At 39.0% G+C, this 21,619-nt stretch overlaps 2 protein-coding genes across 2 annotated transcripts in view; both read right to left on the bottom strand.

Annotated features, from left to right (window-relative positions):
- Positions 1–5,757, bottom strand: part of NIPA2 (NIPA magnesium transporter 2) — a 39,546-nt gene extending 33,789 nt beyond the window's left edge. The window contains exon 1 of the mRNA XM_070572455.1: positions 5,630–5,757. The gene's annotated coding sequence lies outside the window, so the exon portion shown is untranslated. The remainder of the gene's footprint in view (positions 1–5,629) is intronic.
- The window catches only part of NIPA1 (NIPA magnesium transporter 1), a 50,266-nt gene continuing 28,741 nt past the window's right edge, over positions 95–21,619 (bottom strand). Inside the window, exons 4-5 of the mRNA XM_070572468.1 lie at positions 9,386–9,546; positions 95–5,888 (exon numbers count right to left, since the gene is read on the bottom strand). Coding sequence (XP_070428569.1) covers positions 5,377–5,888; positions 9,386–9,546 — 673 coding nt within the window. The 3' untranslated portion in view covers positions 95–5,376. The remainder of the gene's footprint in view (positions 5,889–9,385; positions 9,547–21,619) is intronic.

Raw genomic sequence — 21,619 nt, 5'->3', positions numbered from 1 at the left:
ACAAAGAAAAGGGGAAACATTTGATTGAAGAATTAGGATGATATAGAACCTGAGACTACACAAACATTTCAAGTAAAGGGTAAAAAAACAAGTGTTCAGCTAGAAATAAGTTATTTTATTTTAAAACACATACAGATGAATAAATATTATTGGAAAACTTAATAAATAGCCATTTTTATTTACATAAGGCAATTACAACATGCTATGACTACTTCTATAAAGCAAAATATAAGCAAATCTTAGCCATTGACAGATATGTGTATGTATGCTAATTGGAAGCTCCCCTGATACATTTACATGAAAAAACTTTTATGCAACCAATCAACATTTTACATTTTTTATCTAGTCTTCCTCCTCTCTTTCATGATTATATTCCATTTTACAAGAAAGTAACAGTTATCGTTTAAAAAGGCAAAAACACTCAGAGATGCTACTGAAAAATAGTACCCTTAAATTTTCCCAAGGTGCAAAAACACTGACATAGGGGTGTGGGGCAAATTATATTCTGACAAAAGATACACTCTAAACTTTTCAACGTGACCCTTTGGCACTAGTGGTTTAGGAGCTCCTGACATTTACCTGGTAGTTCATGGTTAAGGTTGAGCTGCTTGGAAGCAGGAAGTTCAGCATCATTCATCACAAATTCAACACAACAGAATCAACCTGGTTCACCGGTCACTGAATCTTTTACAGAACAGAAACCTATCCAGAATGTCAGAGAAGCTCATCACACCATCAGAATGTGTTCTTTCAGTGTAGCTTTGTTAAATCCCTGTTTAGTTTCTATATTTTATAATAGAATATATAAAACCCTTCCTTTTAAAACAAAAAAAGGAAAATTAAAGCTTCATGGAATCATGCAAACTTTACACCCAGTGCTTCCTTTGCTTACTCAGTGCTTGAAGCTGTGTGTCTGTAGCAGAGTCCTGAGCAGACAGGACGCCCAGTTGAGCTGAGTTTCTACTGCTCACTCCAGAGCAGTCCTGCACAGGACGCTCTCACCTGAGGCTACAACACACAGTAAAAGTGTGAGCGCTCTAAAACAGTCGATTTGGAGAACCATCCCACCCCTTTAGAGGTAGAGAAACTGAGGCACAGAAAGGTTAAGTGACTCACCTATAGTTGCACAATTCAAGAAAAAACAGAGAAAAGAACAAATAAACCCTTCTCCCCGGCTCATGCTCTGGGCCCTAGACTATGCTTTTTATCACATTGGGTACATTTGAAATAGATGTTTATTTACATGATCATTGTTCTACTAAGTATCAACTTTTTTACTCATCAACATTTTTTTTGATGTAGCATAAAGTTACATTTTCTTAAAATATAATTCTTTTGTTGCAGTAATAGCATTTGAGAAATGTGTATGAAAATAAACGAGTAGTGATATTGGGCCAAATTCTCATTTCCATTCCTATAATTCTTAATCTTTTCAAGTATATGATGGAGGTATAAGAATCTGGCCAGGTGTGAAAAATTGCCTATAAGGATAGACCTTTAAAATTCATCACCAGCACAACTGTGAGGCGGAAGTGAGGAATACAGAAAATTGAGGTATTTTATATGATAAACTGGTTTATGGTGTGACTGGTGTGCAAACTGATTCTTTTTTCTTTCCAACTCAAATTAACAGACGTCTAGCTATGAATATAAGTAAAACATACAAAAAATAACATGGACATGTCCTTGGGAGGAAGGTCATTGCTAAGGAGTTAATGTTACATTTTTGGTCCCTGAGAAGGCAGAACACCAAGATTCCATCTAATCCTGCTTGATGGGTAAACTACTTTCTTGATATCAGACACAGTAAGAAGGACAACTCCTTCTGACCCTTAGAGCCAATTAGACAGTTGTGAAGACATCTAAACTGAAGAGTTCTTCTCTTTCAAGGCTCCTACTCAATCAGCCTAAGTCAGGATCAAGTAGGCATCAGAGAAGAGCAATGGGCGTAGCTCTGTAGACCATCGGAGCACTTTCTCCACTCTTCTAGATTAGTTGAGCAGCTTGGAAAAGAGAGGTAACATCTCCCAAAAAGAATTAGGCAGCACAGCAGTGGCCTGTGCTCATTAACACCTTGGTCTCCATGGACTGAAATGCTTGTCCATGCCTGGAGACACTGCATTTCAAGCACTTTACAGATGTCTAGGAACTGGCCTCTAGAAGTGAGTACAGTATTTATAAAGAGATGAGCTGTCAAGGAAGAAGAAAGATGAGAGGTGACTATACATTTTAATAGCACTCTCTTCTACCAGACACAAAACCCAGAGAAAAAGAACAAAAACCAAGCTACTACTGTTGGAATGGACTTCTGGAAATAAAAGTGAATATGACAAATTGGTTTCAAAAGTAGGAATTGAAAGAATATTTCTTATTGCTGAACCAAGAGCAGCGAAGTATATTTCACTAACATTCTAACGTGAAAAGACCGAAATGACATCTGAGTGATGATTCCTCCCTGAAGTCCCAGCTGTGGGCAGTTCTGGCCCAATGTGTGGCAGAGAGCAGACTGCCCTTCCTCTCCAGAACCTTCTCCACAGAGATGGAATGGTTCTGCACAACAGCAAAACACCCAGAGTGGTCTCAGTGCTGGGTTTGGATTATAATTCTTAACAGGCCCTACACTTGCTCAAAGAGCAGAAAAGGAAGCAGTTTTTTTAAATGCAAAGATTCAGATGAGAAAACAAGGCATTGTCCAAGTAGGAGAGGACAGAAATGGCCTATTTAAGTATCCAGAATAGATGTGCAAATTGTGATCAGAAACATATGATTTTAGAGGAGGCTTGAAAACTAGTAGACATTGGGCATATTTTTCCTAGTTTTATCAGAAATAGAACCCAAAGAATACTATAATGAAATGCGTCACATGTATTTACTTTTGGAAACACCAATACAAGACCCATCCCCACTCTGGGGGCTCTCCCCTAAAACTCTCACTTCTAACTTTTTACTATTTTTTTTCTTTGCAATTCCACACAAATTATGAAAACATGAATTTGTAAAATAAATACTATTAAATCAGAAATTATATGCTCTAAGTCAAACTTGAAAATCAGGCTATTAGACTGCTGGTCACGTCAATTACTTTGAGGCTAGAGTCACACTCTTGAAATACAAGGAATGATGTGAACTTCGTTCCACGGAAAGGAACACCCTGCCAAAGTCATCTGTGAACAGATATAAACCTGGGACAGGCTAACTGTTCTGGGACCTTCAAGTGGAGACAAGCTATTAATACTTAGAGATGCTGTTTTCCTCTAAAAAATCATAGGAAGACCATCCAGGAAATATCACCTCTGAGAATCCACGGTATAACCGTAGATTAACTGTAATAGGGAACACCAACAGATGCATTTAAACTAAGCTTCACATGTAAATTCTAACAAAATAAACATGATAATTTCCGTATGATACATGAACTTTCTCATTAGACTCCTATGGCAACAAGTATTCTTTGAATATCTCAAACTCCTTACCTAGGAGACTGTTTCATGCCTAAAAGTATATTGACATTGCTAGACTATATTTTCAGAAAGTTCACTTCAATAAATTAAGGCCTGCATTCCTAAAAATACTGATGATAAAAAAAACAAACTTTCAAGAGCTGATAAAAAGAGTAATGGACTTTTTGAGCATTTATTAACCATCAGTTAACATATGATTTTTGAAAAACTTTAAAATAATCTTGTTGCTGCTCTTAGTTCACAAATCACTGACAACCCATGATTACCACATGCACTCTTAACTCATAAAGTTATCCTTTGTTCTATGTTAAACTATCCTATTTTTATTTAGCCCCTTTGTTCAACACTTTAGGGAACTCTCTCTTGGATCTTTAGAAACGTTCTTTTTGTCTGGAAAAACACATTTTTTCCTTAGTGACTAACCTTAATTGGGTATTATTAAATTTCATGTTCTACGTCACTCAATCTACTTTAGCCAATCCCATCTTTCAAGTTGGCACAGTTTCCTATTTAGATAAAACATTACACATGAAGTACATGATATCTTGATGAAATATTTGCATCACTTTGTGCTTTGTTCCCATTTAATACACAAGGAAGGTTACTATAGACAGACAAACGATCTCTTTGATCCAAATACTGGCATAATTAATGGCTATTTTGCATTTCAGAAGTTTAATGAGAGGTTTCGTGAGAAATTATAGGGTGCTCTGCCACCTCAAACAACAGGGAGGTTGGCTAAGTTGTTTTCATTTTTGCTAGAAATTCTTTTGAAAACTCACTATGTGTGTGCCAATTTGTAGAAACCAGCCTAAGCTTAACTGTGCCCTTTAACTTGTTCTTGTATTACAGGGAATTCAATATATGTGCTGTTGAACAGCTACCCCCTCATCTAACAGCCTTTTTATCAAGTTAAATAATTTATTTCCTCTGAGTAGTCAAAAGGCTTACTGAAAGAGAACATGGATATATCCAATATTGGATCCCAGTTACAGAGATTGAATGCAAATAAAATACCTCATGCTACTGAAGTCAGATGTCTTTAACTGAACAATAACTACATGCTAAAAGGGTCAACTTGCTCTAATATGTCTTCAGTCTTGACTCTCTTCCAACAAATGAATATACTGTTATTTCTAACTCCTTTACACATTTATATTTTGAATAGTGAAATATTAACATATAATCAAGGAGGTGGCATTATTCTAATCTAAGAGAACATACACACAGTAATAGTTAAATTAAGTGAATAGTTCAAGTGATAAAGGCACTGAAATTGATTTGAGCTATTGAAAGTCATCCTGTAAATGGAACACTACATCATATCCATTCACTCTTCTCTGTTTGCAATTAAAATGTCTTGGAGTGGCGTGTGGGAGAGTTAGCTCATTAGAGGATTAAAAACAATTACATGTATACACCTCTTATTTGGATGAGGTACCTGAATGTTATACATGCTTAATGAAAAATAATACAACTACAGACACATTTACTGTACAGAGTTGGATCTCAGGACAACAATTTCTCCCATTCCCAAAGTTATCTAAGTAAGACTATCTGCTCCCCTGCAAAGACTAATCAGAAAGAGCTCATCTTTATTTCCTATTCAAATAATGTTAAAATGTTTTAAAAGGAAAGAGTATTCATGAAAGCTTCCAGGTTAATGGCAATGAGCATGAGATTCCTCTCATCAGACAGAGAAAACGCCCAGGCAATCATCTAGCAACCTCAGAATACAGAGGACTGGGCCCCACCCTGGCGCTGGACAATGCTCCCCACTGTCCACCAGACCACCCATTAATACACAGGCAACTCTAATGCCAGCAATTTAGGGACTCTACTACTTCACATCAAATTAGGACCAGAAACCACATCCATTTCCTGTTCCTTGAGCCACCCAACCCCCTGTTACCTTCTAGTCTGTTTTCATATTAGATTTGTTCATCTCCCCAAGATTGAAATTGAACTCTTTGAACACCTGTATAAGGACAATCCCAACAGAGACAGTGGTGAACCCACAGGCCATCCCCAAGAAGTCCACCAGGCCCACGTTGCTCCACTCCCGGAAGAGAATGGCGGAGGCCAGCAGGACCAGTGTGGTGAACACAACATAGTAAATGGCCCCGAACACGGAGGAGTCGAAGCACTCAAGTGCCTTGTTGATGTACCTGAACTGGACGATGATGCTGCAGCCGAGCACGGCCAGGAGCACCAGGCACAGGCAGAGGGCCCGTTGACTGGACGGGTTGTTGTGGAAGATGTCTTGGGCTGCCAGCCCGATGCCCTTGGTGGAAGGCACAGTGAAACTCCCTAGCAATGAGCAGATGCTGATATAGACCATGATGTTGGTGGGCCCATGGGCTGGAGCGATCCAGAAGATAAGCAGCAGTAGCATGAGGAGCACGATGCACAGATAGCCCACAAACACTGGAAAAGAGATGGCACATGGTGACCCAGAGGGCAGAACAGAGGCAGCATCCCCCATCTACACCCCTACTTGCCCCTGCCATTATCGCGGTGACAGTGGTGTTCCACCAGGTAGATGGGCACACTATACTGCTCCTGGCAGAGCTTACCAGATTTACTGAGTTCATTCCACAAAAATTATTCCCATCATCATTTTTATCATTGTAAGACTCATGGCTCCTAAGTGTTTACATGTCAATAAATAAGTCCTCTCTCTATCAGTAATATTCTTATAACAACAAAGATCAACGTAGATGCTTTGAGGTTAAAAAGAAGTCATTCACAAGATAGATTTTCTTACTCAATTCAACACACCTTAGGCAGACAGTGTTCCTGCTGGGGGTTGGGGGTGGGCAGGGGTCTTAAGAAATATGCGGGAAAGTTGTGGGAGTATCTGTGGCTGTTGCAGTGACGGGGTCTGCATACAGTAGGTAGTGGCCAGGGGCCTTGGGATGTGTAGTCAATTCCACATAATCAACAGTCATCCTCTTCTCCTCACAACTTCTGAATGTCTTCTTGGACTTGTAAGTGAAAAGTATGCTTATTATAATCAGAGCCTAGAATCTGCTCTGTGTATGAAACAAAGCAATATTTGCATGGATTTAATATACACTGAATTTTTTAGAACTTCATCAAGAGTTATTCTCCATTTCAGAAGATCCCATTGCTGATGGCAAGATGTCCTGAGTGTCTGAGTCAAGAGCATGACACCCTCTCATCAGTCAGTCTGTATTTGCAGCTGCCAGATTCTCAGCAACTCCACACATGGTGTGTGGTCTGCTGGCTTCAATATGTCTTCTCCTACAGTTGCACCTGAGCATTCTATTTTATTATAAAGTACCATCCTGCTATTTCTCCTTCATGTTACAGTTAAGGCATTACATTGAAACTTTGCTTTGAAATTATGTGTACGAAGAGGTTGTATTTTCCATGAATTTCATTCCCAGATGGTAAAGGGATTGCTAAGAGCTGAGCCTAACAGCCTGGACATGCACACTAGTAAGTGTGGACATGCACACCAGTAAGCAGGCAATGGGAGTCCCCTCTTCCCTAAAGGTGAGAATAAGGAATTATGGAGCCCTGCTCTAGGAGAAGATTCAGGAAGATACCACAGAGAAGAGGTGCTGGAAAGACAGTTGAAAGCTGCCTGGGAGCCTGACCTACAAACTGAACTAACGGCAGTGGCAGGCAGAAAGAGCAACATATGCAAACACAAACGACTGCCAAGTGTGGGTGTGTGTGGAAGAAAATTGGAAGCAGCTTGAATGCAAGTGTGCAGGCTTTGTTACAGGAAAAGCAGCTGGGCCTGAGAGTGGAGTGGTTTGGGCTTTCTCCCACGGGAAGAGGTGCTGCAAATGGCTTTCTAGCTTGGAGGAAGCATTTCAGAAGGGTCCCAGGCATCAAGATAGCTCGGGGAGGGGGCAATGAGGGCTGCAGTCAAAGGCAGGCAGTGCAGAGGTACAGGAAGAAAAAGTGGGCAGTGGCCATGAGAGCAGAGAGGGGACAGGAGTGACAACAAGAGGACTGTGGACAATGAGCCTCAACAGCCACATGTGGGAATTGGGCAGCTAGGAAAGAAAAACCCACACCCAGGAAAATCTCTCTATTTTCATGTCATCAACCTTAATTTTTAATTTTTATCTTTAGAGAAAGGAGCCGCTAGATGCCTCCCAGCTTTGTGACACTTGATTTACATCAGTGTTTCTCAACCCTTTTTCTTCATTATCGTGCCCCTAAGGATCCTTTTTATACTTCTTCCCCTAATCGCCTATCCCTATGAAATTTTAATTTCACAGATATACTATGTATCTCTTTATGTACTATATCTATACCTGTGCTTTATACATTAAAAGAGTATGATATTTTTTCACTCCCAAGGACTGGTTTTGCCCTCTGAAGTGACATCACCCCCACTGAGAATACAGGCTTTACATTTTTCTCTCCCAAGAACTTTCCTTGTAACTTTCCCTTTCTTTCCTCTCTTTGAGTATTAGAGCTCACATATCAGCAGTTTCAGAAACATAAATAAGCACTGATTTTAAATTTCTTCTGAGGCAATTATTTGAGAAAAATTCATTCTGCTGTTTTACTTTTAGAAAAAAAATAAGAAAAAAATTTGAAATATCTATAATTTAATAAATTAACTGGCCAGAATAGTACCATTTTATATTCTAGGTTAAACAAAAAAAGGTTTCTCATGTTAAAAAAAATCTTTTTGCTACCATTATAATTTCATGCCAAAGTTTTATGGTAGTATTCAAATTAGACACAATTTTTGTACACATCAGGACCTAAATATAGTATTATCATTGACATTTATCAAAAAGTAAGAAGTATTTGGATACAATGTTCTGAAAATTACATGAAATAAAAACTTCAGGACACACAAACCTAGTTTTCTGATCCTCTTTTCATGTTTTTTGTACTCTCATTTCTCACAGTATTGGAAATATTTTGGCTTTTACAGGAAGAGACGAGTATCACAATGCTAAGTTTGGGGATAACAAACTACAGGGAGATACAGTCTTGGCTGATCTCACTATGAATCCCTTTTCAAATTTTACAGATGTTTCCGCTGCTGTCAACACTGCCAATTGAGAGCTACAAGAGTGGTCCATTTTGAGTAGCCTGAAGATATCCGATTGGGATACTGGTTTGGATGCAGTTTTGGGCTGGCACCTGTCTAAAATTGTTGGTAAGTAACATACAATGGTCCCCTGAAAGTAATTTACAAGAATCTATAGGCCTGCATAATTACGGTAACTGTTGTTTTTTATTGCATTTGTCAAACAAATAAAGTATTATAAGTCAAAAATATATAGGAAAAATATAGAGAGACCTCTGTGGAATATCTAAAGATAGATCAAACTAGTTCTTGCCTCAGAGAGCTTCCCATCAGAGGGAGTGCAGAAGCCTGGACAAACAGCAGTCTTGAGGGGAGCAGTGCTCAGAGCAGACCCCAGCAGGAGGGGCACCAGTGACCAGGGACAGCAAGAAGGCAGGAAGGAGGTGGGCTGGGGGCTATGGGAGGTGGGGGTTGGGAGCGGTGGGAGGTAGGAAGTCCATAGGAGCGAGGCCTGGATGAGACCACTGTGGAGAGGGGTGCTTTAGTAGGCTTGGATGCTAACAGCACCCATGCACAAGGCCCCAGAGGTCCAGAAAGGAAGCAGAGGGGTCCCCAGCTGCATGCCCAAGGCAGGAGGGTAGTGCATGGAAGGCCAGAGGAGACAGCCCCCGGGGGAGGAAGGGCAGGAGCTGGTACGAGTCCAGAACGCGGGGACACTAGACCTCCTCCCATGCCTGAGGCAGCAGGAGAGCGCAACACTGCAGGCTGCCAGGCACAGCCCACAGACACATGCACATGTCTTAGAATTGAGAGGCTGTGAGGACAGACTGCGGGCTACCAGAAGGACAGTCCTGGAGATGCGCAACTCTTCCGCAGAGCTGCCAAGAGTCACCTGGGTTGGTTAGCTTCTCCTCCAGCTCGGCCTGAGTGGTCACACTCTCGGACTTCGGGGAGTGGATAATCAGCACGACAGAACCTGCACAGCTTAGCAGACACCCCAGCTTGCCCAAGATGTTGAGCTTTTCCTTCAGAAGATAAGAGGCTAAAATGGACCTTTAATTAAAGAACAGAAATCATTAAAGTTTAAATCATATTATCTGAACTGTTTCTACTAATTGCAGTTACTTTAGAAAAGTCACATTTTCCTTATAGCCATGTTTTATTTTTAATTTAGTTTTAAGAGCAGAAAAGAATATGAATTTATTGAAGTTGTTATTTCAACACACATGATTTTCATACCAATTTCATGCATAGCAAGTACATGTTAATGACTCAACTCACACTGCTACATATTATTTCAGTAGATACAAAATATATCAGAATAGAAAAATAAGTTTTATGATTGACTAAAAATAAAAATATTGCATCCTTATTTATAAAGGCAAATAATGAAAAAAACTAAGTGAGAAAGCAGGATATGAAAACTGTTAAAATAATTACAAGTAATTCATAATAAAAACACACCTTGGAAGTGGTTTTTTTTGTGAGGAAGACTGGCCCTGAGCTAACACCTGTTGCCAATCTTCCTCTTTTTGCTTGAGGGAGACTGTCACTGAGCTAACATCTGTGCCAGTCTTTCCTTTATTTTATGTGGGATGCCACCAGAGTTGTGGCTTGACGAGTGGTGCTAGGTCCATGCCCGGGAACCAAACCTACAAACCCTGGGCCGCCAAAGTAGAACACGTGAACTTAATCACTACACCGCTGGGCTGGCCCCCATAATAAAAACACAATATAAATTAAGTGAGAAAATACAAACAAGACAAAATCAAAATGCTAACAGTAATTGCATTATGGTAGGAGTATGGGTGATGGATTATTTTCTCTTCTCTAATAGCCAAAACTTTTACAATGTGGTCACGTTACTTTTTTAATGCAAAAAAAAAGAAAAGTGTTCCTCACAAAATATCTATAATCTTAAGGCTGGCGATATGTTTCTTCTCTTATTTCCCTGTATAACATCAGTATACAATTTGAATTGGAAAACCTAAGCTTTTAGTAAATCATGGGACTGGTCACTGTCACTTTGCTGGTATCTATGCCAAGGGCACTCAGGGAACATGAACATCCATGAGGAGGGCACATCACGCCCAGATATATACTGGATTATTTCCTGTTTAATCTTCATTTTGCAGATAAAGAAACTGAGCCTCAGAAAGAATTAGCATTGACTCAAGGCCACAAAGCTAATAAGAGGTGAAACTATGGCAATGACATACCCATAAGACCAAAGATCCATTCTTTTCCCTTAATACCATTTTGTGTCTCTGTCCCTAGACAGCCTGGTCCTCAAGGAGACTCCAGCAGAGTAGGTGGGGAAATAAGCAACACCACTGAAAGAACCAAGAAATGATACAAGAATACACACCTGGTGTTAAATTGAGGGGCTCCATGTAGCTGTGCAGAGAGGTGGAAACCAAAGGACTGAGGGGCTCTCAGAGAAAGAGGTGGGCCTGGGACCAGCCTAGGATGATGGGTGGGCTGTGCTAAGGAGAGAAGGGGCTGCCACACATGGAAGCAGACAGGCAGAAATAAGCCTGGACCATGAGGCCAGCTCATCTCTTATTCCACAGTAAAATACTAGAGTACAAATTCAACAGTACCATAAAATAGTACTATAAAACAGAATGTATGAATAGAAACTATCTGTAAAGTAGAGTGTCGTAATAGAAAATCTGAGGTATAGTAAGGCCAATAGACCAAGAAACAACTGATAGTTTATTACTCTCAGTTTCCAAGATGAGGGGTCACGACACACCATACACACCATGCACACCATGTAACACATCATGCAGGGCAACACAGGGAAGCACCAGGGCCAGTCATGAGGCAGAGGGAGCAAGGGGAAAACATGAGCAAGAGTCTTTATGGTGTTTTCTGTGGGAAGGAATGGGTGAGGCAGGGTAAGCAGGTTTAGGATTGGCTAGTTTGAATAACTTCAGGACTCTGGGGCATAGGGGCTGTCCCTAGTTGTCTGGTACCTGGCCCTGGGGAGATTAGGGCAGGTGGATAGTGACCAGGAGTGTGAGTCCAATAAAGGAGGTGCTTGGGTTGTGGACTCTGGACTGGTTGGTTTACATTTGAAAAGCATTCCCCCCACGCCCTAGCTGGGGAAAAACTCCTCCTAAGGAGGGGCTGGGAGTGATGAGGGAGGCAGGAGACCAAGGCAAGGTGACTCAGGAACATTACTGGATTGTCCAGAACAAGGCGTCTCTGGCATATGCATGTAGGGCAGATGTTAAAGCACCAAGTTTAGAGAAGCTAGAAACATTATCCTTACAGTACTGTGTCATTTAAGGACACACTAAGAAGGGATCTGGGCAGCTGCTTACCTTTAAGTCTGTTCCTCATGGAGAACTAGTCCTTGCCTCTGCTCTGTCGCCTGGAATGGACAACCCCAAGGTGGATGGAATTGGGGCAGAGCATCTGTCTAACAGGCCTCCCCTAGCAGGAAATCACCAACTGTCCAGCTCAAAGCCTTTCTTCTCTCCCTCTTCCCAGGCTGCAGTAACTAGAGCCTATTGACTTTTGAGCCTAGATTAAATGAAAGGCAGCTGAAAGCTCTTTGACTTAAATCAGGAGTCAACAAACCATGGCCTCAGGCCCAATCCAGCCCTCCATCTGTTTTTGTAAATAACATCTTATGGGATTGCAGCCTTGTCTCCATGTTTGGTCTGGTCCGTGGCTACTGTCCACTACAATGGTAGAGTTGAGCAGTTCCAACAGGGGCCACATGGTCCACAAAGCCTAAAATATTTACCATCTGGCCCTTGACAGAAAAAGTCTGCCACTCCTTGAGTTAAATGGTTAGCAAGACCTGATCACTCAGCTACCTCGATAGCTGGTCTGAGGTGGAAGCACAAGCTCCATGTTGGCATCAGGACACAACAACACAGAGGAGCAGAGTCCCCAGTGGTGAGGGTTGGGGAATGGGGTAGTGTGAGAGGAGGCAGTGGAGAGGAGTGTGACCAAGAAAAGGCAATAGAAAGAGGGGGAAAGAAACTTCATGCTGAGAGAGAGTCAATAAACTGTCTCAAACTTACAGTAATAGGAAACAAACAAAAGTGTGCTGTAGAATTGATAGCAGGGTCTTGAGGAGATATTTTACACCCATGTTTATAGCAGCATTATTCGCAATAGCTAAAATGTGGCAGCAACTCAAGTGTCCATTGATGGATGAATGGATAAGAAAAACATGATATATACATATAATAGGATATTATCAGCCTTAAAAAAGGAAGAAAATTCTGACACATACTGAAACATGGATGAATCTGGAAGACATTATGCTAAGTGAAACACACAAGTCATAAAAGACAAATACTGTATGATTCCACTCACATGAGGTCCCTAAAGGAGTCAAATTCATAGAGACAGAAAGTACAGTGGTGGTTGCAGGAGGTGGGGAGAGGTGAATGAGGAGCTAATGTTTAATGGATATGGAGTTTCACTTTTACAAGATAAAAAGAGCAATGGAGATGGATGGTGGTGATGGTTGCGCGATATTATGAATGTATTTGAAACCACTTACAAACGGTTACGACGGTAAATTTTATGTTATGTGTATTTTACCACAATTTGAAAAAAATGGAAAAAAATGTGTGCTGTGGCCAGAGGGCAGGAGAGAGCCCACACTCCAGTGGGGGTGGCCGTTTGGAGGAAATTTAGGTTATGAGAAGGAATCACATACCATGGAAAGATTCACCAAAAGAAGAAAAAATGCTGTGGAGGTAGGAATTTGGTTTAGGAAAACTCAGGGATTTACTAGATTGACTAGATATTTTATTATATGTCAAGTACTGTTACATAAAATCATATCAACTTTTTAAGAGAGCAACTTATCATGACAGTTTATTTGCCAAAGTTGTGATATTTTATAGCGGAAAAGTGGGTGCTAATTTTATTGGTAAAAGAAAAGTCAGACTTTTTTTTTTTTTACTTAAGAGTGCATATAGGAGCTGGCTCGGTGACGTAGTGGCTGAGTTCACACACTCTGCTTTGGCAGCCTGGGGTTTGTGGATTCAGATCTGGGCACGGACCTATGCACCGCGCTTTAACCCATGCTGTGGTGACATCCCACATACAAAAAATAGAGGAAGACTGGCACAGATGTTAGCTTAGTGAGAATCTTCTTCACCAAAAAAAAAAAAAAAAAAGTGTGTATAAATACATTATCCATGAGTGATATAAAGGGTATTTTAGAGTATGTTCACTTTCCACTTACACATTTACTTGGGGCAAGGAATGAATCTATGTACATACTGATTCGAACGGTACTTTCTAAAACAAATCTGAAGAAATTGATGCCGCATTTCCAAGACAGCGGTAGCTACAACCCTTTTACAAACCACAGCATTAATAAATACTTAGTGGACATATTATTAGAAGTCACTAAAGAAAAAGTGAAGGAAAAGTCTTTCAAAGGATTTCTATCTTTCCTCTTCCAGACAGTATCTTGTGTCATATTGAATGAATATCAAATGCTGAAACACCATCTTAGCCTTATTTGCCCAAATTTTATTATAAACAACACTACAACATAAAAGGTAATTTGAAATAGAAAATGACAAAAATCCCCCTACTCTACCAAACACTTCCATTCCTTCTAACACTCTCCTCAGCTCCATGCAGACCGACTCGTCTTCCCTGCACTCGCAGTGGGCTGCGTCATGCTGGGTTTGTTCCCCTTTATCCACCTGCCCATCCAGGAAGTTTACTGTTATTTCATATGAGAGAATACTTAAGAGTTCCAGGCATGTGGAGCTCAATAAATGTGGTTTTCTTTCATTTATTAAACTGCCCAAATATGCTATAAAACTGTACTTTTCTTTGACTATTCAACATTGTTTGACATTTAGATTGGTGCACACAGCTATAATAAATATTTTTTTTCCTAATCATTTTCTAAGATTAAATTTTCCAGAGTAGGACTCTGGCTTTAAGATCAAGAACACTTAGATGATTCTGGATACCCACTGCCACTCTGCCTTCTGATAGGTTGTACTAATTTGAAATGGACACCCATTCTATTTTCTTTCTTTTCTTTTTACAGCTTTAGGGAGATACAATTCACATACCATAAAATTCACCCATTTAAAGTGTACATTCGTTGGCTTTTAGTATGTTCACAGAATTGTGCATCTATCACCACAATCAATTTTAGAACATTTTTATTATACCAAAAGAAACTGATGTATCACCCTTAGCCATCACTTGCCAATCTCCCTCAAGCCCCCAACCCAAAGCAACCATGAGTCTACTTTCTATATATATCTGCCTATTCTGGACATTTCATATAATTGAATCATACAATATATAGTCCTTTGTGAATGGCTTTTTTCACATAAAATAATGTTTTCAAGGTTCATCTATACTGTAATGTATATGACTATTTCACTTGTTTTCTTTTCTAATAGTATTCCATTGGATGGATATACCATTTATTCTATGTCCTTCATCAGTTGATAGACATTTGGATTGTTTCTGCTTTTTGTCTCATGAATAACGCTACTATAGACATTCATGCACAAATCCTTGTATGGGCATATGTCTTCAGTTCTGTTGGGTATGTACCTAGCAGTGGGTTTGCCAGATCATATGGGAACTCTATGTTTAACTGTTTGAAGAAATGTCAGACTATTTTCCTAAGCAGCTGCACCATTTTGCATCCTCACCAGCAGTATATGAGGGTTCCATTTACTCCAAATCCTTGCCAATACTTGTTAATGTCATTCTTTTTGACTATAGCCATCCAAGTGGGTACAAGGTGCTATCTCATTGTGGTTTTGATTTGCATTTCCCTGATGGCTAATTATCTGCATTATTTCTTATGTTAATTGGCCATTTGTATATCTTCTTTGGCGAAATGTCTACTGAGATCCTTTGCTCATTTTTAATTAGGTTATTTGTCCTTTTATTCATGGTTGTACGAGTTTTTATATAGTCTAAATACAAATCTGTTATCAGATATATAATTGGAAATTTTTTCTACTCTTTCAGTTGACTTTGCACCTTTTTTCCAGCTTTACTGAGATATAATTGACCTATAACATTGTGTACATTTAAGGTATACAATGTGTTGATTTGATACACATATACGTTGCAAAATCATTGTCACCATAGTGTTAGCTAACACCTCTATCACATCACATAATTACCATTTCTTCTTTGTGGTGAGAATAGTTAAGATCTACTCCTTAGCAACTGTCGTGTATGTAGTACAGTATTATTAACTATAATCACCATGCTGTATAGTAGATCCCCAGAACTTATTCAACTTATGACTAGAAGTTCATACCCTTTACCAACATCTCCTCATTCCCCCAAACCCCAGCACCCGGTAACCACTACCCTACTCTCCGTTTCTATGGGTTCAGCTTTTTTAGATTCCACATATTAAGTAACAGCATACAGTGTTTGTCTTTCTCCATGACTTATTTCATTAAGCATAATGCCCTCAAGGTTCATCCATGTTGCTGCAAACTGCAGGATTTCCTTCTTTCTCATGGCTGAGTAATATTCATTGTGTATCTACCCCATATATTCTTTATTCATTCATCCATTGATAGACACTTAGGTTGTTTCCATATCTTGGCTATTGTGAAGAATGCTGCAATGAACATGGGGATATAGATATCTCTTCAAGATCCTGCTTTCATTTCCTTTGGATGTATACACAGCAGTGGGATCCTGGGTCATACGGTAGTTCTATTTTTAATTTGTTGACCAATTTACATTCCCACAAACAGTGCATGATGGTTCCCTTTTCTCAACACCCTCACCAACACGTGTCTCTTGGGTTTTTTTCTTTTTTATGACAGTCATTCTAACAGGTATGAGGTGATATCTCACTGTGGTTTTGATATGCATTTCCCTGATAATTAGTGATGTTGAGCATCTTTTCATGTACTTGTTCACCATTCATATGTCTTCTCTGAAAAAATGTCTATTAAGATCCTCTACCCATTTTTTATCCAGACTATTTTTTTGCTATTAAGTTGTATGAGTTCTTTATATAATTTGGATATTAATCCCTTATCAGATCTATGATTTGCAAATATTTTCTACCATTCTTTAGGTTGCCTTCTCATTCTGTTGACGGTTTCCATTGCTATGCAGAAGCTTTTTAGTTTGACGTAGTCTCAGTTGTTTATTTTTGCTTTAGTTACCTTTGTTTTTGGTGTCAAATCCAAGAAATCATTGCCAGGACCAATATCAAGGAGCTTATCCCCTATGTTTTCTTCTAGGGGTTTTATGATTTCAGATATTATGTTCAAGTCTTTAATCCATTTAGAGTTGATTTTTGGGTGTGGTGTAAGATAGGAGTTCAGTTTCCTTCCTTTGCAGGTGGCTGTCCAGTTTTCCCAACACTATTTATTGAAGAGACTGTACTTTCCCCATTGTGTATTCTTGGCTCCTTTGTCGTAAATTAGTTGACCATATATGCATGGGTTTATTTCTGGGTTCTCTATTCTATTCCATTGATCTATGTGTCTGTTTTTATGCTAATACCATACTGTTTTGATTACCATAGGCTGTACAGTCATGCATCATGTAATGACACTTCATTCAGTGATGGACCACATATATGATAGTGGTCCCATAAGATTAGCACCATGTAGCCTAGGTGTGTAGTAGGTTATACCATCTAGGTTTATCTCAGTATAGTCTATGATGTTCGCACAATGTCAAAATCATCTAACAACACATTTCTCAAAACCATCATTAAGGAACACAGGACTATAATATAGTTTGAAGTCAGGAAGTGCGATGCTCTAGGTTGTTCTTCTTTCTCAAGATCGCTTTGGCTACTCAGGGTCTTCTGTGGTCCCATATAAATTTTAGAATTGTTTGTTCATCTCTGTGGAAAATGCCATTGGAATTTGGGTAAGGATTGCATTGAATCTATAGATGGGTTTGGGTAGTATGGTATTGTAACAATATTAAGTCTTCCAACCCATGAGCATGGAATATCATTCCATTTATTTGTCTTTGTCAATTTCTTTCATCAATGTCTTACAGTTTTCAGTGTATATATCATTTTACCTCCGTGGTTAAATTTACTCCTAGGTATTTTATTCTTTCTGATGTAATTGTAAATGGGATTGTTTTCTTAATTTCTCTTTCTGATAGTTTGTTCTTAGTGTATAGAAATGCAACTGATTTTTGTATGTTGATTTGTATCTTGCAACTTTACTGAATTCATTTGTTCTAACAGTTTTTTGGCGGAGTCTTTAGGGTTTTTCATATATAATACCATGTCATCTACAAATAAAGACCATTTTAATCCTTCCTTTCCCATTTGGATGCCTTTTATTTATTGTTCTCGCCTCACTCTAAATAGTTCCAGTACTAAGTTGAATGAAAGTGGTAAGAGTGGGCATCCTTGTCTTGTTCTTGATCTTAGAGGAAAAGCCTTCAGCTTTTCACCATCGAGTTAGCTGTGAGCTTGTCATATTGGCTTTACTATGTTGAGGTATGTTCCCTCTGTCCCCACTTTGTTGAGAATTGTTATCATGAATGGATATTGAATTTTGTCAAATGACCTTTCTACATCTATTCAGATGATGAAATGATTTTTATCTTTCATTTTGTTAATGTGGTGTATCACAGTGACTGATTTGTGGATGTTGAAACATCCTTGCATCCCTGGTATAAATCCCACTTGATCCTAGGGTATGATCCTCTTAATATATTGTTGAATTTGATTTGCTAATATTTTGTTGATGATTTTTGCATCTATGTTCATCAGGGATATTGGTCGGTAATTTCCTTTTTTGTAGTGTCCTTGTCTGGTTTTGGTATCAGAGTAATGCTGGCCTTGTAAAATGAGTTTGGAAGTGTTCCCCCTCTTCAATTCTTTGGAAGAGTTTAAGAGGGATTAGTATTAATTCTTCTTTAATGTTTGATAGAATTCGCCTGTGAAGCCATCTGTTCCTGGACGTTTCTTTGTTGTGAGGCTTTTAATTACTGATTTGATCTCCTTACTAGTAGTTAGTCTATTCAGATTTTTTATTTCTTTATGGTTCAGTCTTGGTAGGTTGTATGTTTCTAGGAATTTATCCATTTCTTCTATGTTATCCAATTCATTGGTGTATAATTATTCATAGTAGTCTCTTATAATCCTTTCTATTTCTGTGGTTCAGTTGTAATGTCTCCTCTTTCATTTCTAATTTTATTGGAGTCTTCTCTCTTTTTTTCTTAGGCTAGCTAAAAGTTTCTCAATTTTGTTTATCTTTTCAAAAACTTGCTCTTAGATTTGTTAATCTTTTCTATTGTCTTTATGTACCTTATTAATTTATTTCTGTTCTGACCTTTGTTAATTTACTTTCTTCTGCCTAGACTGGGCTCCATTTGTTCTTCTTTTTCTAGTTCCTTGAGGTGCAAAATTAGCTTGCTTATTCCAGATCTTTCTTTTTTTCTTAATGGAGGCATTTATTGCTATAAACTTCCCTCTTAGATCTGCTTTTGCAGCATTCCACAGGTTTTGGTATCTTCTGCTTACCTTGTCATTTGTTTCAAGATATTTTTTTATATCCCATTTGATTTCTTCTTTGACACACTGTTTGTTCAGGAGTGTGTTGTTTAACATCCACATATTTGTGAATTTTCCAGCTTTCCTCCTGTTACTGATTTGCAGTTTCATACCACTGTGGTCAGAAAAGATACCCAGTATGAATTCAATCTTCTTAAATCTGCTAAAACTTGTTTTGTGGCCTATCATATCATTGTTCCTGGAAAATGTTCCCTGTGCATTTGAGAAAAATGTGTACTCTGCTGCTGTTGGATGGAATGTTCTGGATATGTCTGTTTGGTCCATTTTGTCTAAAATGTGTTCAAGTTCAATGTTTGTTCATTGATTTTCTGTCTGGGTGATCTATCCATTGTTAAAAGTGGGGTACTGAAGGCCCCTACTATTATTGTATTGCTGTCTGTTTCTCCCTTTAGATGTGTTAGTATTTGTTTAATATATTTAGGTGCTCCAATGTTGGGTTTGTCTATATTTGCAATTGTTATATCTTCTTGATGAACTGACCCCTTTATCATTATATAATGACCTTCTTTGTCTTTTGTTACTCTTTTGGGGTTAAAGTCTATTTTTGTCTGACATAAATACAGCTACCCGTGCTCTCTCTTGGTTTCTGTTTGCATGGAATATCTTTTTCCATACCTTCACTTTGAGTCTATGTGTGTCCTTTAAGCTGAATTGAGTCTCTTATAGGGAGTACATAGTTGGGTCTTGTTTTTTCAATCCATCCAGCTATGCTATGTCTTTTGATTGGAGAATTCAATCCATTAACATTTAGAGTGACTATTGATAGGAAAGGACTTTCTAATAACGTCCTGTTAATTGTCTTCTGGCTGTTTTGTAGTTCCCTTCTTCCTTTCTTCTGTTCTGGCTGCTTTCCTTCGTGAACTGATGATTTTCCAGTGGTATGCTTTGATTCCCTTATCTTTTTCTTTTGTGAATCTACTGCAGGTTTCGTTTTCTGGTTACCATGAGGCTTACATAAAACATCTTAGAGATACAACAGTTTATATCACACTGACGACAATTTAACTTCTATTGCGTATAGAACCTCTACCCTTTTACTGCCCCCCTTTTATATTTATGATGCCACAATTTACATCTTTTTATATTGTCTATCCATTAACAAATTATTGTAGCTATGGCTCTTTTTAATACTTTTATCCTTTAACCTTTATACTACAGTTAGGTAGTTAACACACCACATTACAGTATTAGAGTATTCTGAAACTGACTATATACTTAGCTATACCAGTGTGTTGTATATTTTCATGTTACTAATTAGCATCCTTTCATTTTAGCTTGAAAAACTCCTTTTGGCATTTCTTGTAGGTAGGTCCAGTGGTGATGAACTCCCTCAGCTTTTGTTTGTTAGGGAAAGTGTTTTCCTCACCTTCATTTCTGAAGGACATCTTTGCTGGGTATAGCATTCATGGTTGGCAATTTCTTTCTTTCATCACTTTAAATATATCAACCCATTCTCTGCTGGCCTGCAAGGTCTCTCCTCAGAAATCCACTAATAACCTTATGGGGGCTTCCTTGTATGAAAAAGTTTTTTTTCTCTTGCCACTTTTAAAATTCTGTCTTTGATTTTAGACACTCTTATTATAATGTGTCTTGGAGCTGGTAATTTTGGATTGAAATCTTGGCGTGACCTATTAGCTTCATGAACTTGGATGTCCGAATCTCTTCCCAGGTTTGGAAAGTTCTCAGCCATTATATTTTTAAATAAGCTTTCTACTCCTTTCCCTCTCTCTTCTCCTTCTGGGACTCCAATGATGCGTACATTAGTTTTCTTAATGGTGTCACATAAGTTCCATAGGGTTTCTTCATTCCTTTTCATTCTTTTTTCTTTTTGATCCTCACACTGGATAATTTCAATTAATCTGTCTTCGAGCTCACTGATACTTTCTTCTGCTTGGTCAAGTCTGTTATTGAAGCTCTCTGTTGAATTCTTCAGTTCAATCACTGTATTCTTCAGCTCCAAAATTTGGTGGGTTTTTTTAATGTTTTCTATCTCTTCATTGAACTTCTCATTTTGTTCTCATATTTTCCTGATATCTGTTTTCTTTTGTAGCTCTCTGAGCATCTTTAGAATAATTATTTTGAATTTCCTGTTGGGAAATTCCTGGATCTACATTTCTTTGGAGCCAGGTACTGGAGGTTTACTGTATTCCTTTGGTAGAGTCCTGTTTCCCTGATTCTTCATGATCCCTGTAGCCTTGTGTAGACGTCTGTACATGTGAAGAAGCTGTCACCTCTTCTAGACTTTACAGACTGATGTCAGTAAGGGAAGACTTTCACCTACTGTGGGAGCATGCTGGAGTGTGCTGTGACCCTGGGTCTAGTGGTGCAGAGCACCAAGAGAGGGGGCATAGGGTGGCACCAGGTCCAGTGGGGCATAATGTCTCTTTGGCTCAGGCTGCTAGGGTCCACAGCATCAACAATTGTGCATTCCTTGGCAAGCACTGTTGAGGGTCCATAGTAGCGGCAGGGGCTGTGGGGTCCTCAGCAGCACCTCCAGGTCCTGCAGCTAGGGACCAAGATAGGCAGACGTGGTGGCCAGAGCCAGCTGTCTGCAAACACTCAGCTTCAGGG

The sequence above is a fragment of the Equus przewalskii genome, chromosome 1 (assembly GCF_037783145.1).
Source record: "Equus przewalskii isolate Varuska chromosome 1, EquPr2, whole genome shotgun sequence".
NCBI lineage: Eukaryota > Metazoa > Chordata > Mammalia > Perissodactyla > Equidae > Equus > Equus przewalskii.
Note: the sequence above shows the minus strand (reverse complement) of the source record. Positions and strands in the feature narration are given on the sequence as shown.